The sequence below is a fragment of the Delphinus delphis genome, chromosome 2 (genome assembly GCF_949987515.2).
Source record: "Delphinus delphis chromosome 2, mDelDel1.2, whole genome shotgun sequence".
In the NCBI taxonomy this organism is placed as follows: Eukaryota; Metazoa; Chordata; class Mammalia; order Artiodactyla; family Delphinidae; genus Delphinus; species Delphinus delphis.
Genome location: NC_082684.1, coordinates 28,308,468 through 28,330,696, shown reverse-complemented (window position 1 = coordinate 28,330,696; position 22,229 = coordinate 28,308,468). Strand labels below are relative to the sequence as shown.

At 37.8% G+C, this 22,229-nt stretch overlaps 2 protein-coding genes and 1 non-coding gene across 11 annotated transcripts in view; 2 read left to right on the top strand and 1 right to left on the bottom strand.

The window, feature by feature from the left end:
- Window positions 1-366, bottom strand: part of AREL1 (apoptosis resistant E3 ubiquitin protein ligase 1) — a 43,940-nt gene extending 43,574 nt beyond the window's left edge. For 6 of the 9 annotated variants that reach the window (XM_060004185.1, XM_060004193.1, XM_060004190.1 and 3 more), the window contains exon 1: window positions 154-366. The gene's annotated coding sequence lies outside the window, so the exon portion shown is untranslated. The remainder of the gene's footprint in view (window positions 1-153) is intronic. The other 3 variants (XM_060004186.1, XM_060004188.1, XM_060004189.1) reach the window with 1 other exon arrangement.
- A 95-nt stretch (window positions 367-461) lies between these two features.
- On the top strand, window positions 462-18,814 carry FCF1 (FCF1 rRNA-processing protein). The gene is made up of 8 exons (XM_060004184.1): window positions 462-493; window positions 795-862; window positions 2,028-2,099; window positions 2,706-2,854; window positions 14,264-14,336; window positions 16,090-16,177; window positions 17,408-17,502; window positions 18,368-18,814. Exons 1-8 carry the CDS (start codon window positions 491-493, stop codon window positions 18,414-18,416), a joined length of 597 nt encoding a protein of 198 aa, XP_059860167.1. The 5' UTR covers window positions 462-490; the 3' UTR covers window positions 18,417-18,814.
- On the top strand, window positions 10,582-10,654 carry TRNAE-CUC (transfer RNA glutamic acid (anticodon CUC)). Its single transcript has one exon. It is a non-coding gene; the product is annotated as a tRNA-Glu (tRNA).
- Window positions 18,815-22,229: the final 3,415 nt, after the last annotated feature.

Below are 22,229 nucleotides of genomic sequence, written 5' to 3'. Positions count from 1 at the left end.
CAGGCACAATGCCGGCTGGGAGAACCAAGTAGGAACCAGAGCCTCCGAGTAGCACGATAAAGACCTGATGCCCCAGCGCTGAAGGATGAGGAGAATGTGTTTCCCCAAGCTACTGGGCAACCCAGAATTTCGTCCCCCCTACCCTTGCGCTACCTCTCTCTGGAACTCTAGTGCAGTCAGGTCTTCTGGGCTCTGCCCCGTGCTGGAGAGATGCAATAGAGAAACATTACCCGAGCAGGGGATGCAGCACGGCGAAGTCCCAGCTCTGCTACCCTGGGAGGCGGCTGCAGCACCAGCAGAAAACCGTCCCTCGACCCTCCCCAAGAAAACCCAGCACAGAACACTGCCAGGGTCGGGAACCGGCTTGGGCTTTTCCGTTGCCCAAAACGGCTTCCGCTTCCGGGCTAGCCTTTGCCGGAAGCGCTATACGGCTGACGCAAAAGTGTCGCGCTGCTGGTGATTCCGGAAGAAACAACAGTGCGGTGTGAACATGGTGAGAGACGAGGGTTCGGGAAGGGGCATTGTCAGACCACGTTTGGGACAGAGATTGAGGGAGTAGCCATTGGCCAAATTTCCACAATATTCCCCTTGCTTATTTTCATTCTGATCTTAGCTTTTAAGCTGCTTGGAGTGGTGCCTGTTATGCTCTAGCGAGTGGGGAGAGCGCTGGGTTGAGGCAGCTAGAATAAGAAGAGTTGGGTATTTGAGGGAAGAGAGGTGTGGACAAAAGAAAAGGAACTCAAGAAGATGCAACGTACTTTCAACTCTTTTAACTCTAAAATTTTTGTTTTAAGGGGAAACAAAAGAAAACACGGAAGTATGCGACCATGAAGCGAATGCTTAGTCTCAGAGATCAGAGGCTGTGAGTGTCTGGAATGAACTGGGTTCATAGACTGCCCGGAGATATAGAAGTCACGAGGGGATAAGTAGTAAAAGTTTTTGTTGTTGTTTTGTGTTTAGTTTTGATATTATTGTGTCTTGGATTTATATAGCATAGGGTAATAAAGTATAACAGTCACTTAGCTGATGAGCAAGTACACTGGTGAATGGGATGGGAATTCATCATCGCTTAAGTGTTCAATTTGTACCACCGTTTTTATATACTGTATCTGCCATATCACATTTAAGCCTCCTAACAGTTCTGTGAGGTAGGTAGGATTATCTAAAAACCTAACAAAAAAAGGTTTGTTATAATTTTTGAAAGGCAGTGAGGTCAGAGACCATGGCTGTACCAGCACCTGACAACTCAAATATTTTTGAAAGAAAAAATGGGAAAATACATAGATGTCTCCACTTTATAAATCTTATAAGAAGATTTATGACTGTGGAAGAAGAGAGTAGAATGATATTCCCTATTATAAGGAGGAACTAAACAGCTTGCCTGCTTCAGTGAACAATGGACTGAGTTATTAAATAAGGACTAGACTTCACTGTTTCTGAGCCTTAGAACAGAGGAGTGAGTGGTTGTTAGAGCCTTCATTTGTTATTAAATTGTATTCTTGGCCTTTAGTATGTATTTATTATGTAATTTTAAGGAAATTTGCCCCACTAATAATATTCTGTTTCTAGTTAAAGTTAAATTTTGTATATATATTGTCACATTTTAGCGCTTTTTAAGAGACATGTAGGGGAACCCTTTTCCTCCTGCTGTTGAAGCATCTCAGTCTTTAGAAGATAAATGTCAGCCTGTTTACCCACTGCTTGGAAGTGGATTTTGATCCTTGATATGAGAGCTTCTGACTAAGAACGAAATAATAATCTAACCAACATTTATTTATCCATTAACAATTTTTATGGATTATTAGCTAATGGTTTTAAAATTTAATTATGTTTTACTGATTAATTCCAGGCTATTTCCCACATAGTTATTCGTGCTCAAAAAGTGTATGCTGATATTAATATAATGAAGTCACAAAGTAGAATTTCCTTTCTAGACAAAAAAAAAGAAACTTTTAATTTTCACGAGGTTATAACTGCTATGGTTTTTTCTTCTCCCCTACATTGAATTTACTTGTTTTTTTTCCTAGTAAAGAAAAGGATAGATTAAAACCGAAAAAGAAAGAAAAGAAAGATCCCAGTGCACTCAAGGAAAGAGAAGTGTGAGTAATCAAAAATTTCAAGTTTTCCTTTAAAACTAGAAGAAAGATTCTAAAACTGTAGACCTCATAGAAGTTCAGGCTTTCCCTGAACTGATTTGCTCAGTCATTTGTCTGTCTGGCACAACTATACAAATGAAGCTATGCAAATGAAAGTGTTATTGATGAGTATATACCAATTCTAATGGTTTGAAGGTTTTTGGACTTCATAGAGCAGTAAAATTTTCCCTAAAATCCTGGGAATTAAATCTAGGATCATTTGTTTTTCTTTGCCAAGAATCTTTCTAAAGAAATAATTGCCATTGTTTTAACATACCAGCATTTCATAAAAGAGAGGATGTGTCACCAAAAAGTAGTAAGGGCATATTTTCAGGATAAAGGTCATTCCTTTTAAATAAATACACTTAACTTTATGAAACCTCATCACATTTTTCTTATTTTTCTTATTTGCTCTAGATTGGTGATGGATATATCATCAGAGGATTTATTAGGATTTATTTCCAAAGAAAGGAAAAAGGAACAAACTGTTCCAAGCAGAGACTTCTTTTTTTTGTTTTTACCAAATATCAGTGTAGACATTACTTTGTGTTTTGTTTCTTTTTCCTTCAGCCCCCAACACCCTTCCTGCTTATTCTTCCAATATAACACACAGCTGGGCCCACCTTACCACATCCTTGTCGATACCAACTTTATCAACTTTTCCATTAAAGCCAAACTGGACTTAGTGCAGTCAATGATGGACTGTCTGTATGCCAAGTGTGAGTATCAGACCTTTCCATTTCTGTGACATTTGTACAGAATAATCATACTTATCCAAATACATGAAAAGAGGGGAATGGGGTTCTAGTTTAACTGAATTGCTGGCTATTTAATTTGCTCACCATAGCAATGACCATTTTCAGTGAATTGAAATATAATGCTGGGACTTCCCTGGTGGTCCAGTGGTTAAGACTCTGCGCCCTCCCAATGCAGGGGGCCTAGGTTCGATCCCTGGTCAGGAAACTAGTTCTCGCATGCTGCAACTAAGAGCCTGTGTGCCGCAACTAAAGAGTCCACATGCCGCATCTAAAAGATACCACATGCCTCAACTAAAGATCCCACAGGCCACAACGAAGACCCCACGTGCTGTAACTAAGACCCAACGCAGCCAAATAAATAAATAAATTTTAAGAAAAAAAGGACTGAAAAGAAATATGCCAAAAAATGTTCAAAAAAAAAAAAAGACATTTATGAAAAAACAGAAATATACGGGCTTCCCTAGTGGTGCAGTGGTTGAGCGTCTACCTGCCGATGCAGGGGACATGGGTTCGTGCCCCAGTCTGGGAAGATCCCATGTGCCGCGGAGCGGCTGGGCCCATGAGCCATGGCCGCTGAGCCTGCACGGCCACAGCAGTGAGAGGCCTGCATACCGCAAAAACAAACAAAAAACCCCACAGAAATATGATGCAAACTTGACTGGGAATAATTAAACTTTCACAATTCATAAAACACTTAGCATGCTTTGATCATCATTATAGACATCAATTTAGAAAAAAAATAGGTGGGGAATTTTCTGTTTTAGGATTTTAAAACAGATTTTAAAATTCTGGATAAATGAAAATTTATTTCATTTCTCACTATTTATTTATTTATTTATTTATTTACATTAAGTAGGAAACATCCTCCATTCCACTCCAATGTGGAAAAGCCAAATAAGACATTTTGCCGTTTACAATCAGAGAACCAGAAATGATGATGGTCAACTATTCTTAAGTTTATTCAGTGTGATGTTTATTTGTACCACAAAGGATCTAAGGTAGTTTATTTACACGTAGGTATGCAATTTACCATTAATAGATTTCCCTTGTGTGTTTGGGTATCTCTTCCTTCAAATGATCTTCTCTTCCTACCATGAGAAGGAAAACAAAATTTAGGCCAAGGACAAGGGAATAACTTCCTAATAGATCTGTTGCGTATTGTGGTGGCTTTATATTCATATATTTTCCAGTCATCTAGTTGAAGGTACAAATGAAAATTAGACTTTAACTTGGCTGTAAAGAATAAATTACTGGAATCAAAGGAAAAAATGCGCACCTCCGTCTTTAACATTTAAAAGGTACTATATAATGAACATTTACAGAATGAAAGTAATGTGAATGTTGTTTATTGATTTATTAAAATTAGCAAGATCGGGGGGCCTTCCTTGGTGGTGCAGTGGCTGAGAATCCGCCTGCCAATGCAGGGGACATGGGTTTGAGCCCTGGTCCGGAAGGATCCCACATGCCGCAGAGCAACTAAGCCCATGTGCCACAACTACTGAGCCTGTACTCTAGAGCCCGCGAGCCACAACTACTGAGCCTGAGTACCACAGATACTGAAGCCTATGCGCCTAGAGCCAGCGCTCCACAGCAAGAGAAGCCACCACAATGAGAAACCTGCGCACTGCAACGGAGAGTAGCCCCCGCTCGCCACAACTAGAGAAAGCCCGGGTGCAGCAACAAAGACCCAATGCAGCCATAAATAAATAAATATTTAAATATTTAAAAAATTAAAAAAAATAAAATTGGGAAGATGGGATAAGGCATGTGTGATGAGTAAGAGAGGTAAATAATTTAAATGCCTAAAATTAATAAATATAAAAAGTAACTGCACACTATAAAACTCTTAGAGGAAAACATAGGCAGAACACACTACGACATAAATCACAGCAAGATCCTTTTTGACCCACCTCCTAGAGAAATGGAAATAAAAATAAACAAATGGGACCTAATGAAACTTAAAAGCTTTTGCACAGCAAAGGAAAACATAAACAAGACGAAAAGACAGCCCTCAGAATGGGAGAAAATATTTGCAAATGAAGCAACTGACAAAAGATTAATCTCCAAAATATACAAGCAGCTCATGCAGCTCAATATCAAAAAAACAAACAACCCAGTCCAAAAATGGGCAGTAGACCTAAATAGACATTTCTCCAAAGAAGATATACAGATTGCCAACAAACACATGAAAGGATGCTCAACATCACTAATCATTAGAGAAATGCAAATCAAAACTGCAATGAGATATGATCTCACACCAGTCAAAATGGCCATCATCAAAAAATCTAGAAACAATAAATGCTGGAGAGGGTGTGGAGAAAAGGGAACACTCTTGCACTGCTGGTGGGAATGTGAATTGGTACAGTCCCTATGGAGAACAGTATGGAGGTTCCTTAAAAAACTAAAAATAGAACTACCATATGACCCAGCAATCCCACTACTGGGCATATACCCTGAGAAAACCATAATTCAAAAAGAGTCATGTACCACAGTGTTCATTGCAGCACTATTTACAATAGCCAGGACATGGAAGCAACCTAAGTGTCCATCAACAGATGAATGGATAAAGAAGATGTGGCACATATATACAATGGAATATTACTCAGCCATAAAAAGAAATGAAATTGAGTTATTCGTAGTGAGGTGGATGGACCTAGAGTCTGTCATACAGAGTGAAGTAAGTCAGAAAGAGAAAAACAAATACCATATGCTAACACATATATATGGAATCTAAAAAAAATTAAATGGTTCTGAAGAACCTAGTGGCAGGACAGGAATAAAGATGCAGATGTAGAGAATGGACTTGAGGACACGGGGAGGGGGAAGGGTAAACTGGGATTAAGTGAGAGAGTGGCTTGGACATATGTACACTGCCAAATGTAAAATAGATAGCTAGTGGGAAGCAGCCACATAGCACAGGGAGATCAGCTCGGTGCTCTGTGTCCACCTAGAGGGGTGGGATAGGGAGGGTGGGAGGGAGACGCAAGAGGGAGGAGATATGGGGATATGTGTATATGTATAGCTGATTCACTTTGTTATAAAGCAGAAACTAGCACACCATTGTAGAGCAATTATACTCCAATAAAGATGTTAAAAAAAAAGATGCTAGTTACACGTATAAGTTTTAAGGTTTTTTTAGAATTTTTGTTGGGGTGTGGTTGGTTTATAGCGTTGTGTTGGTTTCAGGTGTACAGCAGAGTGAATCAGTTATACATGTACGTATATGCACTCTTATTTAGATTCTTTTCCCATATAGGCCATTATGGAGTATTGAGTTCCCTGTGCTACACGGTAGGTCCTTATTATCTATTTTATATACAGTAGAGTGTATATGTCAATCCCAATCTCCCAATTTATCCCTCCCCCCCAAGTTTTAAGTTTAAATAAAATATTTAAGGGACTTCCCTGGTGGCGCAGTGGTTAAGAATCTGCCTGCCAATGCAGGGACACAGGTTCGAGCCCTGGTCCGAGAAGATCCCACATGCCGCGGAGCAGCTAAGCCCATGCGCCACAACTACTGAGCCTGCGCTCTAGAGCCCGCGAGCTACAACTACTGAAGCCTGCGCTCCTAGAGCCCATGCTCCACAGCAAGAGAAGCCGTAATAAGAGAAGCCACTGCACTGAGAAGCCCGTGCACCAAAATGAATAGTAGCCCCCGCTCACCGCAACTAGAGAAAGTCCATGCACAGCAACGAAGACCCAACGCAGCCAAAAATAAATAAGTAAATAATGCTAAAACAAAACAAACGAAAACAAAACAAAAAAATAAGGCATCTATGTATCTTATTTAAATGATTCACACTTTGACTTCTTGAAATACTGGACACAGAGTTACACACTGATGAGGGACAAAGTTGGTTTAACTGTAAAGTACTGAGCAGACACACAAACCAAACGAGAAGCCATGCTCAGAAAAATAATTTTTAGGCCTCCAAAGATAAAATAACAATCTGACTTTATTGTTCTAGGGTAATGTACTGTATCAGGGACTCCAGTCGTTTCAGTGGCACTGTGCCATGCCACCCAGATCATATCTGTCAGGTGGGATTAAGTGGGAACAGAAACTGATCCAATCAAGCTGCCAGTAAATTGACTGAAATTTGAAGGCTGTAATGTAGCAGTGATTTTGGACAGGAACAATGTGAGGAACTAAACATAACAAGACTTGGTCACTCCTGCTATGTCTTTGCAGTAGAGCATTCTATTTTTATGACAGTATGTAAAATCCTATTACATCAAAATTCTGGAACACATGGAACTTCTGTAGAAGCATGATGTGTTATCTGCCAACAAGATATTAAACCAAATTCGTCTGGTGTTTTCCGTAAATAATTCCCTACTATTTTCTGGCATCTAGTAAGTATTGACTACGTTTGTGAAAATAGAATTCTAGGAATGACCTATCCTATTTTCTGTGATTTCACTGAAGAAAGAACATATTGTTTTATTTGTATATTTCATCTCAGTAATGTTTTACTATTATAATTCCATGTTAATATGTTATTCTTGGTACCATGAAGTCATAGTATTTTCCAAACTAAGTGATTTGTTATTTCTTTGAAAGTTAGTGGTATATTTCTTTCATAATCTTCATTGTCACCATTAACAATAAATATGAAGTGGCTCTACTACACAGAGTTTAAAGAAGGGTGCTAGAATATATGGTGAGCTGTGTCTGTCATCCAGGATTTGACCATCTAGATGGAGAGAGGAGATGTCAATAGATGAAAAGAAGATAATCATAATGCCAGCTGTTTTGAACTATGAATTACTATGTTCTGGTGTTGTGTTAAGTGCTTTTCATAATTATCATAATCCTCACAATAACCTAATATGATGAGTAGTATGTCCCCATTTTACAAATGAGAAAACTAAACAGAAACTTGAAGATTCATTTCTTCATTCAATAATGATCACTTCTTGAGTATCAGATATTATATAATATAGGAATTCAAGAGAGGGTGAGTGCTACTTGATCTGAGCTTCATAGCTTGGTTGGATTTTAGTGAATAGAGAGAGAGAGAGAGAGAGAGAGAGCATTCCAGGCAAAGGGAAGGACACTCCCAAAGGTTGAAAACATGAGAGCAAATTTGGTGAGAATAGTTGGGCTCAAGTGAGTATAAGTGGGAGAGTGAAGGTGAAACTCAATTCTATCCACAAACATTTCTTAAAGATTGGCAGAAGTGGTTTGGAGACAAATTGTTGAGTGCTTTAAGTAAAAAGCTAAGGAGTTTAGACTTTGTTTTACAGGAAGTGGTGAGTCAAAAATCATTTAACATGTGTTTAAATTATGTAAATTATAATAGTAACATGTACATTAAAACTAAACAATACAGGGACTTCCCTGGTGGCACAGTGGTTAAGACCCCATGCTCACAATGCAGGGGGCCTGGGTTTGATCCCTGGTCAGGGAACTAGATCCAACATGCATGCCACAACTAAGAGTTTGCATGCTCAACTAAGGATCCCATGTGCCGCAACTAAGGAGCCTGCCTGCGGCAACGAAGAAGCCCACGTGACACAATTAAGGAGCCCACCTGTTGCAACTAAGACAGTGCAACTAGATAAATAAATAAATACATATTTAAAAAACAAAACAACGAAAAACTAAGCAATACAGAACATAAAAAGAATAGGCAAAAGTTCTCCCCCGCATCAGGCCGTGATTTTACTTCCCAGAAATAATCACTGTTAATAGTTTGGGTATTACCTTCCAACCTTTTACAATTAATAAAAATATAGATTTAAACATAATTGGAATTACACTATGCATGCTTTTTGGCCACCTGTTTTTTTTTCACTGAGTAATGTATCATGAACACCTTTCCATGTTAATACATGCTACGAAGACCTTTGTACAGCTTCAAGCATTTCAAAACTTGGATGCACTAAGATGAAAAAAATCTAGAAAATATACATTAACATAACCAATGTTGCAATAAATATCTTCAATTATCTTCCTAAAAAATAAGTAACTGCATAAGTTTATTATTAACCAAGTTATAAAGGTAACCACCAAGTGAGAAAAACAGCCAATGAATTAAAATAGTCACCTCTATGGATCAGAATTGGTGGGGTGGGAAAAGATCAGGGGATGGTTACTTTTTCATATAGTCCTTTTCGTATTTTTTTTAAGCTATGTACATCTAATACTTTATTTTATTTTATTTTATTTATTTTTTTTTTAACCGTACGCGGGCCTCTCACTGTTGTGGCCTCTCCCGTTGCAGAGCACAGGCTCTGGACGCACGGGCTCAGCGGCCATGGCTCATGGGCCCAGCCGCTCCGCGGCATGTGGGATCTTCCCGGACCGGGGCATGAACCCATGTCCCCTGCATCGGCAGGCGGACTCTCAACCACTGTGCCACCAGGGAAGCCCACATCTAATACTTTAATTTTTTAAAAAGCCTCTTAGAAATCATAAAGAGTAGTCTGAAGTTGACGCACTACCATGCCTGTAAAAGTGTACTAGGGTGGCCTGTATGAGGGAAGACACTAATCTTGGTAGATTTCTTGTATTCCTATGGCGTTCCTGCTTCTCCAGGAATGCTGTGACCTATTTATAAATGAAATAGATGGAGGATTCAAGCATGGCCCCTTGGAGGTGAATTGCTTCCCTGACTGTATAGCTCTGCCACTATTATCTAAATGGTTATTGTTTAGGGGAATTCTCTGGCCATCCAATGGTTAGGACTCGGCACTTTCACTCTACTGCTGAGGGCGCAGGTTCAGTCCTTGGTCAGGGAACCAAGATCCCACAAGCGCGTAGTGTGGCCAAAAAAAAGAAAAAGAAAAAAAGATGATTGTTTAGGATAGCTTTAGTCCTATAGTTAGGTTCTTCTGCAGATATGGATACCATAGAGTATAGCTATAATGCATACAGCTAAATGTTCTCATGGTGCCTTTTCCAAAAACAAGCTTATTAAGGAAAATACCACTTTCTGTGTAACATAATACCTCAAAGTAAAGTCTGAAGAAACATTCTACTACAGTACAAATTCAGTTACGTAGGAGATTCCTTAACTGTTTTAAGCTCTGCTTATTTAATTTTTCTTCACTTGCCTTTATTTATAAAAGAATGCCTTTATCTTCCTCTTGCCTTGGAGAGGCCCCTTTGACCTTTTCATAGCTCCTGGTCCCTTGCATTTGATATTCTAACAAAGGAGCATGGTTAGCTACCCATGAGCTTTCTTTTCTGCCCATGAGTCCTCTTTGTAGTCATCTTCCTGAGCCTGCTTCCCTGCTCCTGATGCAAGCCCTTGCTTCAGTGCTACATGGCTCTGATATTGATCCTTTTAAGACATGTATTGCCCTCTGATTCCATGACTGTCTGCTCTTCCTGACTTCTTCTTTCCTCCATTTTACAACTGCTTTTTCTTCTGGGCATTGTATTTTAGTTGAAGATTTTTTAACTTTGTTTGCTTTCAAGAGTGTTAATGTATTTGTAAAAAGAAAATCTAGCATAAAGAAAATGAAAGTTCCCTATAAAGCTTTTCCTCAGAAAGGGGCAGCTTTTAAAAATTCATATACAATTTCTGTGGCGTAGAGGTTACTTTTGTTTATTAATGAGAATAGATCATGCATTATTTACTTTTTTATCTTCATGCTTTTTTGGAAAAAAAAGCAGCTTTAAGATCTAGTTCACATACCATATAAGTCACTCATTTAAGATATATGAGTCAGGGAATTCCCTGGTGGTCCAGTGGTTAGGGCTCTGCACTCTCACTGCCAAGGGCCCAGGTTCAATCCCTGGTCGGGGAACTAAAATTCCACAAAAAAATAAATAAATAAAATATATGATTCAGTGGCTTTTAGTGTATTCATAGTCAATTTTAGAACATTTTCATTATGTGAAAAGAAACTGAGCTCCTTAGCCATCATCCCCCAACCCTTCCTATTCCCCCCAACCCCCCGCCCCACCCTGCCGCACATAGGCAACCATTAATTTGCTTTCTCTCTATAGATTTGCCTATTTTGGACATTTCGTTAAAATGGGGTCACATATTTTTGGTCCTCTTTCATTTTAGTGTAATGTTCTCAAGGGTCATTCATGTTAAAGCATGAATCAGTATATCGTTTCTTTTTGCTACCAAATAATATTCCATTGTATCGCATTGTATGGATAGATCACGTCTTAGTTATCTATTTCTCCTTCCTTTTTACATTGAACAAATACATCTTGAACATTTTTCTGTGCCAATATATATAGATGGGCCTTATTCTTTTTTTCACTTATAGTATTCTTTATTTTTTTTTGTTGAAGTATAGTTGATTTACAACGTCGTGTTGATTTCTGCTGTACAGCAGAGTGACTCAGTTGTATACATATATACATTCTTTTTTATATTCTTTTCCATTATGGTTTATCCCAGGATATTGAATATAGTTCCCTGTGCTATACAGGGAAGGACCTTGTTGTTTATCCATTCTCTATGTAATAGTTTGCATCTACTAACCCCAAACTCCCAGTCCATTCCTCCCCCACCCCACTACAAGTATTCTGTTGTTTAAATATGTCGTTTTTAAAGACTAGACATTTGGATTATTTCCAGTTTTTACCCTATTATAAACAAAGCTGTAATGAATATCTTTGTGAATGTGTCTCTGTGTTAGGGTGGAATATTTCTTTTGAATACATTTTCTAGAAGCCATATTGCAATATCAAGGGAGTATATATTTTTAAATTTTAATAGGTATTGCAAAATTGCCCTCAAATAGTTATACAAATTTATACACCTACTTACAATGTGAGGATACCTATTTCTTCAAATATTGGGTGTTTTCATCTGTTTAATTTTTGCCATCCTAATAGGTAGAAAGTATAATCTTGTCTCAATGTATATCTCTTTAACTAGGAGTGAAATTGAGCATTTTTATGTTGATTGACCATTTGTATGTCTTCTGCTATGAACTGCAATGTAGCCTGGTGGTTAAGAACCCACTCTGAAGCCTGACAGTCTCAGTTCAAACCTTGGCTTCACCTTTTGCTGTCTAGTTACTTCATTGTACTTCAGGTTCCTCATCTATAAAATGGGAATAATAATAACAATGCTACCTGATAGGAATTGTTCTTAAGAGTAAACGAGATAATCCTTGTGCTTAGCACAGTGTCTGGCAAATAACACATAATTCCAAGCTATTATTTTTTTAACATCTTTATTGGAATGTAATTGCTTTAAAATGTTGTGATAGTTTCTGCTGTATAACAAGGTGAATCAGCTATACATATACATACATCCCCATATCTCCTCCCTCTTACATCTACCTCCCACCTTCCTTTTTTTTTTTAACATCTTTATTGGAGTATAATTGCTTTACAATGGTGTGTTAGTTTCTGCTTTATAACAAAGTGAATCAGTTATACATATACATATGTTCCCATATCTCTTCCCACTTGCATCTCCCTCCCTCTCACCCTCCATATCCCACCCCTCTGAAGTCAGGCAGCCTGATTGTTCCAGCTCCATTTTTTGTTCTCAAGATTGCTTTGGCTATTCGGAGTCTTTTGTGTTTCCATACAAATTGTGACATTTTTTGTTCTAGTTCTGTGAAAAATGCCAGTGGTAGTTTGATAGGGATTGCATTGAATCTGTAGATTGCTTTGGGTAGTATAGTCATTTTCACAGTGTTGATTCTTCCAATCCAAGAACATGGTATATCTCTCCATCTATTTGTATCATCTTTAATTTCTTTCATCAGTGTCTAATAGGTTTCTGCATACAGGTCTTTTGTCTCTTAGGTTTATTCCTAGGTATTTTATTCTTTTTGCTGCAATGGTAAATGGGAGTGTTTCCTTAATTTCTCTTTCAGATTTTTCAGCATTAGTGTATAGGAATGCCAGAGATTTCTGTGCGTTAATTTTGTATCCTGCTACTTCACCAAATTCATTGATTAGCTCTAGTAGTTTTCTGGTAGCATCTTTAGGATTCTCTATGTATAGTGTCATGTCATCTGCAAACAATGACAGTTTTACTTCTTCTTTTCCAATTTGGATTCCTTTTATTTCGTTTTCTTCTTTGATTGCTGTGGCTAAAACTTCCAAAACTATGTTGAATAATAGTGGTGAAAGTGGGCAACCTTGTCTTGTTCCTGATCTTAGAGGAAATGGTTTCAGTTTTTCACCATTGAGAACGATGTTGGCTGTGGGTTTGTCATAATATGGCCTTTATTATGTTGAGGAAGGTACCCTCTATGCCTACTTTCTGGAGAGATTTTATCATAAATGGGTGTTGAATTTTGTTGAAAGCTTTTTCTGCATCTAATGAGCTTATCGTATGGTTTTTATTCTTCAATTTGTTAATATGGTGTATCGCATTGATTGATTTACATATATTGAAGAGTCCTTGCATTCCTGGGATAAACCCCACTTGATCGTAGTATATGATCCTTTTAATGTGCTGTTGGATTCTGTTTGCTAGTATCTTGTTGAGGATTTTTGCCTCTTTGTTCATCAGTGATACTGGCCTGTAGTTTTCTTTTTTTGTGACATCTTTGTCTGGTTTTGGTGTCAGGGTGATGGTGGCCTCGTAGAATGAGTTTGGGAGCATTCCTCCCTCTGCTATATTTTGGAAGAGTTTGAGAAGGATAAGTGTTAGCTCTTTTCTAAATGTTTGATAGAATTCGCCTGTGAAGCCATCTGGTCCTGGGCTTTTATTCGTTGGAAGATTTTTTAATCACAGCTTTAATTTCAGTGCTTCCAAGCTATTATTATAAAGCTCTTTGTATATTAAGAAAATTTACCCTTTGACAAATGTGTAAAAATGTTTTTTCCAGTTTATTTTTATTTTACTTCAGTATGACTTTTTGTTTGATAGTTGTCAAACCGAAGTTTTATATTTTTATGTGATCAAATTCATATTCTCTGGTTAATTTCACGGTTTCTTTTGGTTCACATTTAAATATTTTGATTCACATTTAAATTTTTTTCCATCTAGAATTTATTTTAATATATAAACAATGACAAGGATCCAGCTCAGTTTTTTTCCCCAGTTATGTTTATGACAGATACTTTATGGAATGTGATGTGGGGTTGGAACAGTTCCCTAGTTTCTTTATAGATAAGGATTTTATTCTTCTCTAGTTCTTACTGTTCACTGTACTGTGCTTATTTTGCTGTCATTTCAAAGACTCTTAACAGGGGAATTCCCTGGTGGTCCAATGGTTAGGACTCTGCACTTCCACTGTTGGGGGCCTCGGTTTGATCTCTGGTCAGGGAACTAAGATCCCTCAAGCCGTGTGGCACGGCAAACAGTAAATACATATACATACATACATACATACATGCGTACATACTCTCAACCGGATATAATTCAGAGAGAGTTAAATCAGTTCCTTTACAAGTTCTGTTAACTAATTTTTTTTTCCTAACAGGTATCCCTTGTATAACTGACTGCGTAATGGCTGAAATTGAGAAATTGGGGCAGAAGTATCGAGTGGCTCTAAGGTAGGAAGGACCTGGTCCAGATTTGTTCTAGCTTGGTGTAATGAAGATTGTTTTGACCCTCATTCAACTGTTTGCTATCCGAAGATTTCTTGTCTGATTAGTTTAAATAAAAATCATACAAAATTAGTTAACTATTTATAATGAAGAAAGCAAACATTGGAAGGTTAGAGGTTTTCAAGCTGAAGCTTTTTGAACTAAGTTACTTAGTCATATTGGTCTCATGGGCCTCCATTTAAGTTCCTCTAGATTTTCAATTAGAAAGTGTTTTTCTGTTAGTTTGTTATCTAGTTATCTTCTTCAGAATTTCACATGTAAAGCATTTTGAGTTTACCTAAAGAAGTTTTGAGTTTATCTGGAAAGTGCCCTTGAGTTTACAGCAGTGGTTCCCGAAGTGTGGCTCATGGAAGCCTCCCCCACCCCAGGGGTCCTAGAGACCATTGCGGGGAGTTTGCAAAACTGTTTTCATAATAATTCCAAGATGTTGCCTTTGTCACTGTGCTGACATTTGCACTGAATGCAAAAAATGCCAGTGCCTTAGTACAAATCAAGGCAGTGGGTCCAAATAATGCTAGTAGTTTCTGTATTCTTCACTACCACCCACTGGCAGTTGAAAAAAAATGCCAGTCACTTAAGAATATGCTTAACAGAGCAGTAAAATTCATTAACTTCGTTAAATCTCAACCCTGCAGTACACATCAGTATTCTGTGTGGTGAAATGTGAAGTACACATAAAGCATTTCTCCTGATGGATGCTCAGTAACCTTTCTGTGGTAATCATTTCATGGTGTATGTAAGTTAAATCATAATGCTGTATACCTTTAAGCTTACACAGTGCTGTATGTCGATTATATCTCAATAAAACTGGAAGAAGAAGAAAAACATACCAAAGGATGAACGTTGTCTCTATGAAAAGCATTTTTGTGCTTGAGTTGTGAGCTGAACCAGCTTCTTTTTCATGAAATATCATTTTTATGTGAAGAACAACTGGCAAACACTGATTTTTCAGACTTTGGTATTTAGCAGGTATTTTCTCAAAAATCAATGCAATGAACCTGTCACTTCAAGGAAAACAACTTGCTCTGTTAGTTACCAATGATAAAAATTGAGCTTTCAAGTGAAAAACTAGAGTTTTGGAAAATCATAAGCTTATCACATTCCCAATACTAAAGACCTTTCTGTTGAGACCAGTGAAGGCATTAATGAATATGATTTTTTTTTTTGTCCTTCCACATTGGTACATACAACTCTACCTCATTTTTTAAAATAGGATAGGGGTACCAAAGTGTATTTAACTTTTACCTTGCTGGTGGATAATCAGATTATCTCCAATTTTCCACTCTTCTAAACTGTGTAGTAGTGACATCCTTGTGCCTATATTCTTGTACATGTGTGTAAGACAACTTTCTAAAAGTAAAATGGTTAGGTTAAAATTGATTTGGTTTTGAATCCTGGCTTTTCCCAGCTGTGTAGCTTTGAACAAATTAATCAATCTCTCTGAATCTGCTTCTTTATCTGTAAAATGGAAATATAATAATTCAGTTTTGTGACAAGTACATGATGTAAGGCACAGCAGCTGTCAGTCAGTAATTCCCTTCTCTCTAAATTGTCTTTCAATTAGAAGATAAGCTTCAGGAGGAGAGGGGTGTCTTAAAAGCTCCAGATAGATCACATTACTCTTATTTCACTGATTGAGAGTCATAAAGTTATTCAATTGCTTGAATGTTTTCATTAATCCACTTTTATAACCATATAGGATTGCCAAGGATCCAAGATTTGAACGATTACCATGCACACACAAAGGAACCTATGCAGATGACTGCTTAGTACAAAGAGTAACTCAGGTATCATCATTTTTAATATGTACTTTGTGCTATTTAAAAAAAAAAAAGATAAACTTATTTCCTGAATGTTCATGTAAAGTATCTAGGAATATAAATGATAAAAAAAAAATTATATAGAATCCCTTCATGTGAAGTGTAGGTGTCCTCATTTACTTGAGAAAATGGATTGGAAGTGTATACTGTAACCATAATGGAAAGATCACTGGCTGAGGGAGGATTTCAAATCTTAGCACTTGCATTTATTGGGTGTGTAATTTGGAGCATTTACTGATTCTTTATTCCACAAATCTTCTCTGTGAGATGGTTTAAGTGAGTGAGTATAGACATAATAATGTATCAGATTCCACCTCCCTGTGAATCTAAAGTGAGGTTCCATTTACTCCCTGTGTAGGAATTTTGTTATGTCTAAGTCTCCCAGGATGCTGTTTCACACATACCCTAGAATAAGTAGGTTTTTGATTCTTGTGTTCTGGCTTCCTTGTCAAATACTACAAGAACTTTTGCTACTGATTGCACTTAAAGAGCCTCTCTCTGCTGAGGATAATCATCTTCATCTGGTGACCACACTGCCGTCCTTTTAGCCACTTCATCCCATGGGTGGGGGCAGCATTTCCCTTAATTTCCCACAGCATGGCTGACACCAATCTGCAACTCTTTATAAAACTCAGTGAGAGATTTGGGTAGGATGGAAGTAAAGTACAATACAAATTAGTTCCAAACTGTAGCTAAATGTTAGTGCTTTTAGAGCTGTTTGATTCAGACTTGTCCTGGAGATCATCCTATTCTGGCTTTAGGGCCAAGGAGGCAGCCTACCCCCACTGCTAGGAGGCCTCAGAGTAAGTCAGCCCCGGAGATGCCACAGACCGCAAAAGTTGTGCCCTCGGATCTAAGGCACTTACTCTACCTTTGTGTAGAGCCTCTAAGGGCGTTTTCCCAAAACCAAGGAATTGTCTGTCACAGATACGAAAATCCTCTCCACTTATAAGACAAAAACCAATTTGCAGCTTTTAAATAGTTTTTCTATCTTCTCCCTCTCAAGATTCTTAGAACTACATTCAGCCCAGGCAGCTTATAAATTTGAGCTCCTAGATCATAGTAGCTACTCAACAAATTGGTTTAGCCTTTCCTTTCCTATTTACTGTGAAAATGAATAGTTCTTCAGACTAGCCAGTGGTTGTATCCAGTATCACTGAATGAGCTCTATGTGAACACCCAATGGGTCTCTTCCAGCACAAGTGTTACATTGTGGCCACAGTTGACCGGGACCTTAAACGAAGAATCCGGAAGATCCCTGGAGTTCCCATCATGTACATTTCTAACCATAGGTGAGAACTTTCTCTTAGGGAAGTGATTAAAAGTATATAATTGATATCAATTAAAAATGAGGTCAAGTTATAGAAGGATTTGAAAGAGATTGATGTATCAAATGTTTACATAGTTCTATTTGAAGAAATGAGGCAAAGTAACAAGAACAAAGGCAAAAGATAGAGCTAGGATTTAGGAATGAGGCAGACATTCACATTGTTACAGTAAGATCACTAGAAGAAATAGGGAGATGTGTGGCTTTAAATACAAAGCAGTAATTAAAATCAAGCTAATCTTTTTGGCTAGAAATATTTTTTTGAAACCTAGTGCATGTGATTAGCACCTCATCTGGGAAACTAAAAGTTTATTAAAAAAACAAAAGCTGTGGAAACCCAGTGCCAGCTGGGCCCCAAGCTGTTGGCAGGTCTGTGAGTCCAGGGAGGCCAGCAACAAAACCACCTAATCAGCCCTCACAGTTGTACTAAATAATAAATAAATGACCACTATTTTAAGCCAAAACAAACAAACAAACAAAAGCTGCTTTTTATCCTTCTTGGATATTCCTATGTCAGTCCTCAGATATTATTGGCCAGCTTTTATCCTGGGACAAACACAACAGAATGGGAAGAATATGGGTGAGGACCTTGGACTTACCTGGACTCAGAGCCTGGCTCCCCAACTTAACTTTCTCACTTTGAAGAATAAAGATAATATAGTCAGCATTTTGCTGTAAATCATTCATTATGATAGGCCTTTAAAATTTAGCTCCCACTGACAAAAAGGATTCACAACAGGAGGTGAGTGATGTAATCAGTAAAGGATGGGTTTTTAAGGTGGGTTCTGGACCCACATTTCTTACCAGTGTTAATTTTTTGTTCTGATCAGGTACAACATTGAGCGGATGCCAGATGATTATGGAGCCCCTCGGTTCTAATTCTTAAAAGACAAATTTCCTCTGCCTTCCTTCAACCAACTTTCTCTTTTGCCAGTTCATTAAACATGCTATAGCATGAATTATTATTCCACTCACCCATTTGCTCTGTAATGAGCTCAGTATGGTTAAATACACTCACTTTTTAATATTTTTGTTGTTGTTGAGTTTTTTTTGTTCTGTTTTGTTTTGTTTTTGCGGTACGCGGGCCTCTCACTGTTGTGGCCTCTCCCGTTGCGGAGCACAGACTCCGGACGCGCAGGCTCAGTGGCCATGGCTCACGGGCCCAGTTGCTCCGCGGCATGTGGGATCTTCCCGGACTGGGGCACGAACCCGTGTCCCCTGCATCGGCAGGCGGACTCTCAACCACTGCGCCACCAGGGAAGCCCCTTTAATGTTGTTTTGAAAATTATATTTTGTGTCATTTTAAAATTTGTTGCATCTTTTTATAAATCAGATAATTGCTCACATAATTTGATGGTCATTTTATATTGATTTACTCAACAAATATTTATTAAGGTGATACTAGGTATTTAATAAGATATGGTCTTATCCTCAAGATACTCATTTATGATGGAAAAGAGAAACATGTAGATGAATAAATACGGTAAAATAATGATGCTAAGATAAAAGTATGAGGGAGTAGACATACAGGTGGAAAGAATGATTTCTTTCTGCTTGGTTGGAATGGGGAGGGGAGAAAGACCAGAAGCAGTTATGTTTGAGTTAATCTTTAAAAAGAACTAGAAAGGGAAGGTGTCTGTACCCACATCTGAGACTCCAGAGGTAGGAGGTGGGAGGGAGGGGGCTTTATATGACATGCTAAAGGGTTTGGACTTAATCCTAAGGTCAATGGGGAGTTATTAAAACTTTAATTAGGGTGGATAACATAATCAGATTAGATGTTTTACATGATCACAACATAGCTAAGAATGGACAAATAGATCATTGAAACAGACTAGAAAGTCCATAAGTAGACCTATATATTTATGGCAATTTGGTATGTTATAAAGCTGGTATTTCAAATCTATATGAAAAGGAAATTACATTAAAAGCCAAATATTGTGGAGTCATTCCATTAGGGTTAGAATCCTGATTTCCCCAGTTGATATCTGTATGAATTGGGCAAACCACATAGCCATTTGATGCCTTCTTTGCTTCCCTTTTTAAATGTTTTGTTTAATCCTCAAAACAACCCCAATAAGATGGGGTTGAATTGAACAGTACCTGTTACAAGTAAGTGTTTTTCAATAAATGTTAGTGATTATTGTATTATAATGACAAGTTGACTATCCATTTGAAAAAAAAATTAGATTTCTACCTCATATCCTTCACGAGAAAATGTTTCAGCTGGATCAAAGTCTAAATATTTTTTAAGCTATGAAAGTATTAGGAAAAAAACAAGAAAAATGTGTATAGGCTCTGAGTAGAATTCTTAAAAGAAGATGAAGAACATAAAAGCCATAAAAGAAAAGATTGCTAAGTGTGGATACATTAAAATTAGATTTCTCTGCAAAACAGCTTCCCCCAAAATTAAGACAAATGACTGACCAGAAGATTTTCCAATATATATAACAAGGGTATGAGGAAATGGATAGTCACGTAGTGCTGACAAGAATGCAGATAAGTATAACCATTTCAGACAGCAGTTGGGCAGGATCCACTAAAATAAAAATTGCAGATATCGTGTGAGCCCAGTTCTATTTTTTGGTTATTTACAGGTATCATATAGGTGATTTCTTTTAAAATGATCAGTGCATTTGCATCACATGATCAGTGTGATGTAAATGCATGATAAATGTGTAAAAAAAATTCACACATGTGTACAAGGAAGTGTATATAGAAGGATGTTTACTGCACCACTATTTATAATAGAGAAAAATTGAAAAGAATGTAAATATCCATCAGAAAGTTTTAACTATGTTATGCCTATACTATGGAATGTCATGAGCATTTAAAAACAATGAGGTAGACTTAAAAATAGGCAAAGGACTTGAACAGACAGTTCTCTGAAGAAGACATATAGATGGCCAAAAAGCCCATGAAAAGACGTTCAACATCACTAATCATTAGGGAAATTGAATCATTGTGCAAATTGAAATCACAATGAGATACCACCTTATACCTAGTAGGATGGCTGCTGTTAAGGATAAATAAACAACAAGTGTTGACGAGGATGTGGAGAAGTTGGGACTGCTGTGTACTGCTGGTGGAAATGTAAAATGGTACAGCTGCTATGGAAAATAGTATGACGGTTCCTCAAAAATTTTTAAATAGAACTACTATATGATCCAGCAATTCCACTTCTGGGAATATATACAAAAGAATTGAAAGCAGGATCTTGAAGAGATATTTGTACACCCATGTTCATTAGCATCACTATTCACAATAGCCAAGGGGTGGGAGCAACACAAGTGTGTCCAAACAGATGAATGAATAACCAAAATGTGGTATATACATGCAGTGGAATAGTATGCGTTTATACTATTCTGACACATACTACAATATGGATGAACCTTGACGTCATTATGCTAAGTGAAATAAGCCAGTCACGAAAAGACAAATACTGTAATTCCACTTATATGAGGTACCTAGAGTCAAACTGGACCAATTAGAACCTCCTTATTCCTTTGCCATTGTGATTATTTCAAACATGGGTGATCAGGGTCAAGCCAAATAATCTTAATCAGAGCTCTTACTGGAGAGTTGTTGTTCTTCTGCGGGAGAACTGTTAGATAGTGTTGGCTTTGGAATTGAGTGACCAGGTGTGCCAATACATTAGAAAAGGCTACCTGGGTTTTACTTTAATTGTATAGCCAAACCTAATCCTAACTAATGTAAGATGTATGTCTCCTAAACGAACAGAAATAAAGTGGAAAAGGGAAGCTCAATTAACAAAAAAAATTAAAAATAAAAAAGCAGAATACACCACTGGAGATCCGTATACTTCACTATATGTAAATTCTAAAAGAAAAGAGGAAAAAGAAATGCAGAAGAGGGGAGGGAAGAAGAAATAATGGAAAATAGAAAACTAAGTTGGGTAGGGAGAAGTCCAAACACAGTAGTCAGGATGAATGAATGTGCCTGGGTTAAGTTCCCTTATTAAAAGACAAATGCTCAGATTGGCTATTTTTAAAATCTTGTGGCTATATGGTATTTACAAGATGTGCCTAAATCAGGATGACACAAAACTGTTGGAAATAATGGGAAAATACACTTTCCACACAACCCAGTAACTCCACTCCTAGGAAATCTAACCAAGAGAAATGAAAACATGTCTACACAGAGACTTGTACATCAATGTTCATGTTATCTTTATTCATAATAGATAGGAACTGGAAACAACCAAAGTGTCCATAAACAAGTAAATGGATAAACAAACTGTGCATTCATACAATGGAATACTGTTTGGCAATAAAAAGAATGAACTACTGGGCTTCCCTGGTGGCGCAGTGGTTGAGAGTCCGCCTGCCGATGCAGGGGACGCGGGTTCGTGACCAGGCCGGGAAGATCCCACATGCCGCGGAGCGGCTGGGCCTGTGAGCCATGGCCGCTGAGCCTGCGCGTCTGGAGCCTGTTGCTCTGCAACAGGAGAGGCCACAACAGTGAGAGGCCCGCGTACGGCAAAAAAAAAAAAAAAAAAAAAAAAAAAAAGAATGAACTACTAATGCAATAACATAGATGAATCTTAAAACTGTTAAACTGAGCAAAAGAAGCCAGACACAAAAGAATGTATACTGTATGATTCCGTACATATGAAACTCTAGGAAGCACAAACCCAATCTATAGTGATGGAAAGTAAATTGATTGCCTGAT

Bases quoted from the DNA above. Each gene is read 5' to 3' on its own strand.
- FCF1 (XM_060004184.1), top strand. The intron at 2,100-2,705 runs GTGAGTAATCAA...TTTTTCCTTCAG, and splicing joins GCACTCAAGGAAAGAGAAGT to CCCCCAACACCCTTCCTGCT. The intron at 17,503-18,367 runs GTGAGAACTTTC...TGTTCTGATCAG, and splicing joins ATGTACATTTCTAACCATAG to GTACAACATTGAGCGGATGC.